The 11,345-nt window shown below is 43.1% G+C and overlaps 1 protein-coding gene across 1 annotated transcript; it reads left to right on the top strand.

Annotated features, from left to right (window-relative positions):
* The first annotated feature begins 249 nt into the window (after window positions 1–249).
* Window positions 250–5,947, top strand: LOC131951010 (uncharacterized). The gene is made up of 2 exons (XM_059313257.1): window positions 250–505; window positions 3,443–5,947. The coding sequence occupies exon 2, from the start codon at window positions 3,463–3,465 to the stop codon at window positions 4,225–4,227; it is 765 nt and encodes a 254-aa protein (XP_059169240.1). The 5' UTR covers window positions 250–505; window positions 3,443–3,462; the 3' UTR covers window positions 4,228–5,947.
* The last annotated feature ends 5,398 nt before the right edge of the window (window positions 5,948–11,345 follow it).

Below are 11,345 nucleotides of genomic sequence, written 5' to 3'. Positions count from 1 at the left end.
TAGTTTTGTCTGGAGTAATCCCCCCTGAGCATCCCTCTTCAATTCTGTCGCGAAGGAGATTAAAACCTCCCCTGACGCAAGAGCCGCGAGCTTCACGCCTGGTTGGGTAAGGAAGACGTCATCAAAATGCACGCGGCCCGCGCGGCTGGTGAATAATTCAGGCCGTCCTGTGTGCGCGTGCATCGTGGCGACACGCGACACGTGCGGGTGAGTCGTGCTGTAGGTGTGACGCGCCAACCGTTTCACCAACCCGTCCGTGTGTCACTCCCGTGACTAGCTCTCGTCAGAGAGGGGAGGTAAAAAAATTACAGGCGATCAACATGACTATTGATCAGCTGTTGATATCGTCAGCGGGTCGAAGCTAAAGGGGGGTAATTTCGCGTTTTTATTTTTTCATCGATATACTGGTACACTGTGCAGTTCATGCTCATCACACGATGCAGTGAAGCGAGATAAAAATAGCCTACCACATCGTGGATCTCGGGATAGTCTATAAAATCATTCCGTAAGTGTCATTGTTTTATTTGTAATTATAGTCTAAAGTAAATACAGAATCTATATTCCCTTCACCGAGTAGCTGTTTATTAACACATTTTGTAAAATGATTACGTCACATTATACTGTAGTGTTGTCACGAGCGAATCTCTATGTGACGTCACCAGCACTCAGAGTGTTGTGATTTATCTTGTAACCCAAGAAACAATGTCTTAAGCCCGTGTTGTTCATTCTAAAAATAGACTTCAAACGGTTACTTTTTTTCTTTACTGGATTGAAGTATCGATGTATGCGTGTGGCAGGTGATTGAGATTTGGCCTGACTTGCCGCTGATTTTGTAAAAGCTAAATCATGTCTACAGCGTCTATCTCGTGGTGTTGGTAGAGGCTGAACAAAAGTGGGATTTTCTTTTTACATTGTGGATACTCGTGCTTTTAGAGGCTCTACAAAAGTGGGATTTTCTTTTTACATTATGTATACACACGCCTTCAGACGGCCGAACAAAGTGGGATTTTCTTTGTGGGTTGTTTGTACACATGAGAGGCTGCACAAAAGTGGGATTTTCCTTTTGTTTTTTATACACATATATGCCTACACATACCATTAGAGACTGCACAAAGTGGGATTTTATTTTTGGAATGTTTGTGTACATATACACATACTATTAGCTACCCGGTCAGCACTGAGCTTGCTGTTCGTTGTTTGTAGATATGTACAGATGTGTGAAAATTGTACACTTAGCGCTTATTCTACTTTGAAATTTAACGAAGTGTCAAGTAATGTGTATTAATAAATGCCAAGTAACTAAGGCTAGAGAAATGTCAGATACAACATTTAACAATATTTCAACGACTGAATATTGACATATGTCACAGATGACAAATGCCATGTAGAGTAAAAGGCTTTTGTTTAGGAATAATTTTTTTTAGTTTTACGACATCTGATATAGCAATGCGTCAGTTTCGTAATGTCAAATGTTACATCCGTGTAATTAACGGAGAATAACCTATTGTATGTCACTGTAATCTATACAGCACCATGCATTCTGACATACGTTGTGGCACTGTGTTGCGAATCTGCAACATCACAGCAAGACCAGAACAAGATCAGAACAAAACCAGAATAAAACCAGAATAAAACCAGAACAAAATCAGAACAAAGTCAGAACAAAGTCAGAACAAAGTCAGAACAAAGTCAGAACAAAGTCAGAACAAAGTCAGAACAAAGTCAGAACAAAGTCAGAACAAAGTCAGAACAAAGTCAGAACAAAGTCAGAACAAAGTCAGAACAAAACCAGAACAAAACCAGAACAAAACCAGAACAAAACCAGAACAAAATCAGAACAAAACCAGAACAAAGCCACCGTTAAACATCATCACAATGTCGATAGTCCCCTGGTAATCGAGAACTCTTCATCTTTAATGGCAAACTCAAAGTAAACAAACATGGCGGACACAGTTCATTCTCGGCTAACTACCCCCCCCCCCCTCCCCTCCACCCCTATCTCACCGACTTGCAGACGACTCAATGCAGCGTGATCAAGTTACAACATAATGTACGCGCAGCGAGATTTGAATGTTAGATTGTTGCACAAAAACCTAATGCGTTTTTTTTTTTGTCGATCTACAAACAGGAACATCTGAGTTTCTTGTTAGTGATGTGTATTAAAATTAGTGGTGTGGGTGTGTGTAGTTAGAGGTGTGTTTAGGTTTGTTGTGAGTGAGTGTGTGTGTGTGTGTATTTCTTGATATAGTTTGTGGTGTGTTTATTTGTTGATATAGGGCGTGTGTGTATAGTTTATCGATTGGCCTGTAGCTCTATGTGCAGGGAATTTTAAACGTTATCTGTCAATTACATATCATTAACTCATATTACAAAGTAGATCAATTTTGAAAAAAACTACTCAGCTTGTATCAAAGTAGGTCAGATGAAGTAAACAACTAGAAGTGAAGTTCAATTCCCTAGTTGATGTCACAACAATATAAACAACTCACACAACACACGTAGTTCTACAACTGTATGGGAACACAGGTTCGTGTTGACACTAGAATCCATTGACACATTCAATATTTGAGACACATCAAGTTCACTAGAATCCAGTTGACACAGTCAAGATGTGGCCCACGTGACGTTAATCAGACTAGTAGAGAGTTGTTAACGTCAATGCGAGCTGTGGAAATGTGTATGTGTATGTGTCGTGTTGCTGTGTATGTGTCGTGTTGCTGTGTATGTGTATGTGTCGTGTTGCTGTGTATGTGTATGTGTCGTGTTGCTGTGTATGTGTCGTGTTGCTGTGTATGTGTATGTGTCGTGTTGCTGTGTATGTGTATGTGTCGTGTTCCTTTGTATGTGTATGTGTCGTGTTGCTGTGTATGTGTATGTGTCGTGTTGCTGTGTATGTGTATGTGTCGTGTTGCTGTGTATGTGTATGTGTCGTGTTGCTGTGTATGTGTATGTGTCGTGTTGCTGTGTATGTGTATGTGTCGTGTTGCTGTGTATGTGTATGTGTCGTGTTGCTGTGTATGTGTATGTGTCGTGTTGCTGTGTATGTGTATGTGTCGTGTTGCTGTGTATGTGTCGTGTTGCTGTGTATGTGTCGTGTTGCTGTGTATGTGTCGTGTTGCTGTGTATGTGTCGTGTTGCTGTGTATGTGTCGTGTAGACAGTCAGGACTTTAACATAGCAGGACATAACATCATGACCTGTCCACAGATCCCATAACACGACTGACCGTTGGTCTATTATCTGACGTGATCGTGCATTAAGTCTTTAAACTAATGAGAGAGGACCACATATATGATTAGACGTAGGATCACAGACTAGGACCAGACATAGGACTACACGAGAGGACATAAAATACACAGATGTAGAAAGCCTTAACGTTAAAGTCTCAGCTACAAACAGGCAAACAGCCACTTGTACTAAAACCATGTTCTCTTTATCTCCAGGCGCCAAAGAACCCACTGCCATGGCCCGCTTCTTGCTGCCTCCACTTTCATGTAAACATTTGTACACGATTTGTGCCTTCGCTCTTTTAACCTGGGTTGTCTCCGCCAGCGACCCACTGGACACATCCAACATTGACCACCACCTCAACGTCTTCAGCCACTTCCGGGAACCTTACGACCAGCGCTTGTACGGGATCCTCCACATCGAAGCTGGCGACATTAGCACGTCGTCAATCCAGGTCAAATGGAGCTTAACCAACCGCACGTCGTCAGACAGCAAGATGGAGGCTACTGCACTTTGCGAGACACCCAACGGGAAGATCGTGTCGAACAAGCTGACCAGCTCGACCCGATCGTTCACGTTTGAGCTGCTGAGCTCCAACACGAAGTACCTGGTGTGCGTGTACCTGCTGGAGAAGTCGTCCTCCAGCAACACCAGCATCCTGCACTACAGCTGCGACATCATCAGCACCATCCCGCTCATCCGCGTCGACAGCGTGGTGGGCGTGCTGCTGACCCTGGGGTACATGGGCTCCATGGTCGGCCTGGGGTACGTCGCCTGGAGGAGGAAGGTCCGACAGGTCCGGCTGCAGGAGGAGAAGCTTCTGGAGGAGGAGGAGGAGAGGGAGGTGTACCCGAGCAAGGGGCAGCTGGGGGTGTATGAGGGCGCGGACGGGGCGTCGATGAAGATGAGGGCGGGGTGCAGCGGGAGCACGAGCTGCATCAAGGGGGAGAAGGAGGAGATGATCCACTATGACGCCAAGAGCCGGGAGATTTCCTTCTAGAGGAGGGATGGGGGCAACCATGTGGGCTTAGAGCAACTATGGGGGCTTACGGCAACATGATGTGGGCTTAGGTCAGTGTGATGTGGGCTTACGGCAACATGATGTGGGCTTAGGTCAGTGTGATGTGGGCTTACGGCAACATGATGTGGGCTTAGGTCAGTGTGATGTGGGCTTACGGAAACATGATGTGGGCTTAGGTCAGTGTGATGTGGGCTTACGGCAACATGATGTGGGCTTAGGTCAGTGTGATGTGGGCTTACGGCAACATGATGTGGGCTTAGGTCAGTGTGATGTGGGCTTACGGCAACATGATGTGGGCTTAGGTCAGTGTGATGTGGGCTTACGGCAACATGATGTGGGCTTAGGTCAGTGTGGTGAGGGCTTAGGGCAACCATGGGGGCTTAGGGCAACATGATGTGGGCTTAGGTCAGTGTGATGTGGGCTTAGGGCAACCATGGGGGCTTAGGGCAACAATTGGGGCTAAGGGCAATACGTTGTGGGCTTAGATCAGTGTAGGGCAATATATTGGGGCTTTAGCGAAAAATAATGGGCGCTTATGTCAACATAATGGGGACTTAATCCAATCTAATGGGGGCTTACGGTAATGTAATTGGGCTTTAGCGCAATATAACGGGAGCGTAGGCCAATATTTAGGAGAAAATTGATTGATTGTAGAATGTTAAACACAGGTTTAACACTGAACAATCACACTGAAACATTGAGTTGCAGACGACCAATAATAACACGGACTTGCTATTGATAAAACCATGAATTCTAGCACTCTGGGAACCAACGTATGCCGAATGACGACATTAGGATTCTAACGAACTGTGCCGCACTAAAGGTTTAGCCGTTAAACGCTTAGCCCAGCCTTGACCTTCTTTTACTCACAGGGTACGACTGGCCAATCAGGGCTTAACTATCCCCTCGGGGCCATCGATCTACACCGGGCATGCTGGGATCGCATTTCGGCTGGGCGTGGGGAAGCTCAGGGTTGTGGTGAGTGAGGGGAAAATTAAACTTCTGGTCAGGACCCAGTCAACATCAAGGTTATATTTTTATCAACAACAGCCAACATCAAGGTTATATTATATCAATAGTCAACATCAAGGTTATATTCTATCAACAGTCAACAGTTTATCAATAAACTTTCAACATCTCAACATCATATTATACCCTAACATCCAATCAACATCAGCCATCAAACATATAGTCAACATACGGCCCATATTCAGAGATTGTGTTATGTAACTCTTCATGAAGACAATCAGCAGAGACCATGTTTTTGTTTATAAACATTTCTGCGCCAACTGAATTGCTCTAACATTGTTTATTTGCTTGTTGTCTTAGGTAGTAGTTAGCCTGTCGTACCACTAGGACATAGTCCTGTCGTCTCACTAGGACATAGTCCTGTCGTATCACTAGGACATAGTCCTGTCGTCTCACTAGGACATAGTCCTGTCGTCTCACTAGGACATAGTCCTGTCGTCCCACTAGGACATAGTCCTGTCGTCCCACTAGGACATAGTCCTGTCGTCCCACTAGGACATAGTCCTGTCGTCCCACTAGGACATTGACCTGTCGTCCTAACAGGACATGTCTGTCCTCTCATCAGGACATAAGCTGCCGACAAGAACCTCACAAACAACTATGTCCTGGACTAGTTTCCTTAATGATAACCAACCTTTCATATAGCACTCTCCAATGTTATAGTGTTTCTTTCAGGCATTTTTCCGGGTGGGAAGGGGTGTGGGCTGGAGGGAGGGGGGGGGTGGCACCACCTTAGACAAAGTAAAAAAAAATATATATGCTTTAATCATTAACCAGTGTCCATCCCCACTTCGAAGTTTTAATCCCCCAACCCGCTCCCTATGAGAAAAATGTCTGAAAGAAACCCTAGTTATACCATGGGTAGCGTTAGGCTAACCTATCGTCTGGAACTTTTTAAGCACCAGAAGTTTCGATTTCTGAACTTTTCAGAAATTTGGAATTTCGTTCCAGAATTTTCTTTTTACTGCCATCTAGTGTCAGTCTTTGTAATGTTAGATGAACTCACTGGGAATTCTGTTCTCGCTCCAATAATTATTGCAAATGTTTAAATACCAAATATTACCGGAGACATTCCAGTATTTACTTTAATTACAATGTCCGTAAAGATTTTAGAATGTCGAATTATTATAGTCAGGTCTAATTAGTTCAGAATGGTCTAATTTATTTTGCTTGGATTTATTTTTTTAATTACATTAATTATTTTTTTAAGGTAACATTAGTTGTTTAGTTACATTGTATTTGAGTGATACTTTTTTGTTTCATTTTGTTTTTCATTTGTGACCATACATTATTTTATTTTGTACAGCCACAAATAGTGTGATAAGAAATATTGTTATGTACAGCTGCTTCAGATTGTAGAGATCGCTGTAACTAGATCTAATTGTTTAAACAATTTTTAAAAAAAATACAGTTTTTCAAAACTTTATCTCGTTTGTGTTAATCTCGTTTGTATTATATTAATCTCTTTTGTGTTAATCTCGTCTGTGTTAATCTCGTTTGTGTTAATCTCGTTTGTGTTAATCTCGTGTGTGTTAATCTCGTTTGTGTTCATCTCGTTTGTGTTAATCTCGTTTGTGTTAATCTCGTGTGTGTTAATCTCGTTTGTGTTAATCTCGTTTGTGTTAATCTCGTGTGTGTTAATCTCATTTGTGTTAAATCTCGTTTGTGTTAATCTCGTTTCTTTTAATCTCGTTTGTGTTAATCTCGTGTGTATTAGTTAATTCAAACTGGCCACGACTTGGTCACTAATCTACATCTCAGAAAATCTGGCACCCCCAGCACTGACAGCCCCAAAATCGAGCAGTGACAACCCTTAAAGACTGACAACCCCAGGGTTTACTCACCCGCCACCCCCCCCCCCCCCGCTCCCCTTTGACAACGCCCACACTGGTATCCCTAACACTAACATTCCCAATACTTGACAACCCCATCACTAACCCCCACCAAAAACCTCAAACACACCACAGACAACCTCGTGGTTGACGACCAACCCGGCCAACCCCTGTGCCGGGTAATTAAAATTCTGGTTCTCTCCCCTGACAGGATGGACGGAAATCTCCTTGAGAAAATGCCGGTCTGCATTTTGTCAAGATATTGGAAACTCCCCCCCCCCTCCCATCAACTCTTTTGTGTTGCATTTCTTATTTGTATTCGCCTTATCTCGGAAAGTAATATAAGCGTTGAAGTTTGCCAGCCCGCCCCTTCAAGCTAGTCGACGTCACAGAAAAATCAATTCTGTAGACATATTTCTTACAGCTTTTTTTTTTGTTGTGTCTACACTTCCCCAACCACCCCTCCCCCCTACTCCCCCCCCCCCCTGTTTACCATTACCCAGTTTACCCAAGCTGAATCTATCGCCTAACGTCTTTTCTGTGTGCATTCTTACCAAATGGGCCACGAGGAGCGATAACTCATAACGCCAAACTTCTCACCATAGAACTGGCCGTAAGTTATCTCCCCATATACAATAGACCGGGGAAAAGGAGATGTCGGTTTGGGTAAGGTTGTATTGAGAAATGGGGCTGAAGGTCACGTTTGTGGTCTAGTTGTGGTCAGTTGGTGGTCTAGCTGTGGTCAGTTGGTGGTCTAGCTGTGGTCAGTTAGTGGTCTAGTTGTGGTCAGTTGGTGGTCTAGTTGTGGTCAGTTGGTGGTCTAGCCGTGGTCAGTTGGTGGTCTAGTTGTGGTCAGTTGGTGGTCTGGTCTAGCTGTGGTCAGTTGGTGGTCTGGTCTAGCTGTGGTCAGTTGGTGGTCTAGCCGTGGTCAGTTGGTGGTCTCGTTGTGGTCAGTTGGTGGTCTAGTCGTGGTCAGTTGGTGGTCTAGCCGTGGTTAGTTGGTGGTCTAGTCGTGGTCAGTTGGTGGTCTAGTCGTGGTCAGTTGGTGGTCTAGTCGTGGTCAGTTGGTGGATTGGTCTAGTTGTGGTTAGTTGGTGGTCTGGTCTAGCTGTGGTCAGTTGGTGGTCTAGTCGTGGTCAGTTGGTGGTCTGGTCTAACCGTGGTTAGTTGGTGGTCTGGTCTAGCTGTGGTCAGTTGGTGGTCTAGCCATATTCACATGTTCATAAGGTCCTGTCCTGGTCACATATGACCTTTTTTTGTCACATGATACTGGTGTGGGTTATCTAAGTGGCTGCTAGTTTGTTTTACTGTTAAGGTTATCACGTGTTTTGTCCACTTTACTTTTAGGTGAGCTATCAATTGTGTAGTTAAAAAAAACCCACTGCATTATGATACGCTGTTGAGTAATTTACAGAATGGGGAGGTGGGGGGGGTGGGCACACCGCGCCTTATCTTGACATATAGATCCCCACTCCAGGACACATTGACCCATAGATCCCTACACTAGGACACCTTGACCCTATAGATCCCCACCCTAGGACACCTTGACCCTATAGATCCCTACACTAGGACAGCTGGACCCTATAGATCCCCATCCTAGGACACCTTGACCCATAGATCCCCTCCTGTGGACGTGTTCAATAACTCTGGCCTATGTAGTGTGAGATAAAGGACACATGGAAACTGGACTGACCGCGTTTCTTAAAGTTAGATGCGCGTTCTGTTTGCCTTCACTATCTTTTAGTGTTAGAATATGGGGCATTGTTTTATTTAAAAAAAAAACATTATTAAATGAGTGTAATTATGCGATGGCTTCTTATATTTATGCTAAAACCATGCATGCTAATAAGTGATATTAATCACATCTTAAATTTGCATTATGAATGTCATTATCAAGTTTCAGCTGTAAAATAGATTAAAAAACGTTTCGATGGTGTGGTTAGTGTGGTCTAGTTATACAAGATACAGAGATAGCTCAGAGTTTACCCCCCCCCCTCCCTCCCACAATATCAGACGTCATAATTTCACTGAAAAAAAAACCTACCATTTTCATACATGCAGTTAGGGCTAGATTGCTGGGGACAGCAACTCATAAAGGAGAGACAACTCTAAAATCAAACAACTGCTGCCCTGTAGCTTTCTCTTACATGGACAAATGCTATGGAAGCAAATCCAGAAAGGAAAGCAGGCTGAAATCGGAGTCAACGAGCCATATGGTGCATTACATGTTGACACGCATTGTAATAAAAAAACAAAGAAAAAAGACGAAGGAGAGAAACAAACATATAACCATCTGCCAGTTGAGAGGTCTGGCGTTACAGATCAAGATACAACCGTATAAAATAGAATTGTTGACTTCCAGATAATTACAGTGTAAAACAGAAATGTTGACATCAAGACACACTAACAACGAGTTGACATCAACATATTAAACACTAACAACGAAATGGTGACATCAAAATATTACACGTTAACAACGAATTGACATTAAGAAACTACACGCCAACAACGAAAGTCGAAATTTTGCTGACATTCTCTGCTAGATGAGGCAGAAATTTCCGTTGTGATTAGCCGGCAGCTGTTTGCTAAATCTGGACAAATGACCCCAGTCTGACCTTTGACTTTTGATTGGGTCGAGGACATCTCTCTGTCCGTGAGTTTACTGTTACAGTTTACCTATTATTTGCTTATGTGGTTAAAGTAGACACACAAATTAATCGATAAATTGAGAGAAATCTTTGGTGGTAGATATCGAAATGTGGATGGAGTGGCTAGTTTGTGAGCTTATGTTACCTTGGTATAGTTAGTGCAGACATTCGACTAGGTCGTATCGGTGTCTCTATGTTTCAGATTGACAATTTTGCGTCTATGTTAAATTAGTATCTCTATCAAATTGACAATTTAATGTAGTCTTCTAAAAAAGTTTTCCAGCTTTGTTGAAGATTTATAGAAGGAAATTAATAATTTTATTACTTCCGGTGTTTTATACAACAACTATATGCATATGGACTTAGTTGGACAAGGCCAAAGTTACAACGACTGTTTTAAAAGACGCGAATATTTAAAGTTTAGTCGTCACCAGTTCGAATGTTAGGTCGGTAGGTTGGTAGGTTGGTAGGTTGGTAGGTAGGTTGGTAGTTGGTAGGTAGGTGGGTAGATAGGTTGGTAGGTCGGTAGGTTGGTAGGTAGGTTGGTCACAGGCATTTATTTTATTCCAAGGTCAGCCTAGACAGACAGACCTCTCCCCTCAGTCCACCGCTGCAGGCAAGTTAATTTTTTACATGTACGTGTCCATAAAAGATGTCAGCGTTTGTAATCTGAACATTTATACCGAGCATTAAAGTCTTTGCCGCGATTATGTATGACACAATCATTCGTGCATGTCTGTATGATACAGCCTATCTGCGTATAAATGTGTACAACCATATGTATATGTACACATCTATGTACGCGACAACTGCGCATATCGGAAAGATTTTAAACCATCTAGTCTTGACTGTGTACACAAAAACTATCTGCGCGTGTATGTGTACAATACAATCATATGCGCATGTCTGTGTACACGATATCTGTCTGCACATGTTAGTGTACACTAAAACTGTCTGCGCATGTCTGTGTACACGGTATCTGTCTGCGCATGTCTGTGTACACGATATCTGTCTGCGCATGTCTGTGTACACGATATCTGTCTGCGCATGTCTGTGTACACGATATTTGTCTGCGCATGTCTGTGTACACGATATCTGTCTGCGCATGTCTGTGTACACCACATCCATCTGTGGGCATGTCTGTACTATGCCTCTGTCGGCTGATTTACAATGCTAAACAGTGGGCGTACACACGTTTGCTAATTTACACAAAAATTGTGTTTAGTTATAAGCGATACCCGCATCTTGATTATATTGTCCTCTCAAATCTTTATTAATCTCATGTGTTGTTATTTCCCCTGTTTTAAGCATACCACCTTATCTTCTTGCTACACGCCCATATGGGCGGCATGTTTATGTGTGTACTATATGTGCACATCCACGTCAATATGTTGTGCACCTTGTCATCACGTCTGACATCAAACAACATCACGTGACCACGTGTGACAGTTCATCCAGAACAAACAGCCCGCAGTAAATATGAATATTCCGGGCTCAAAAAATAACAGAGTTGTCGCTCTTCTGACAAGTTCTGTTCACTCATTCTATTTTTAGCCTGGGTCGTCAGACCAACCCTTTGGAGATTATA

This window comes from Physella acuta, unplaced genomic scaffold (assembly GCF_028476545.2).
Source record: "Physella acuta isolate Inbredline_101_S28 unplaced genomic scaffold, ASM2847654v3 ptg000794l, whole genome shotgun sequence".
Taxonomy (NCBI): Eukaryota; Metazoa; Mollusca; class Gastropoda; family Physidae; genus Physella; species Physella acuta.
The sequence above is the reverse complement of the archived record's forward strand: the minus strand, read 5'-3'. Positions and strand labels throughout refer to the sequence as shown.

Excerpts from the sequence above, each read along its gene's own strand:
- LOC131951010 (XM_059313257.1), top strand. The coding sequence starts at position 3,463 with ATGGCCCGCTTCTTGCTGCCTCCACTTTCATGTAAACATTTGTACACG.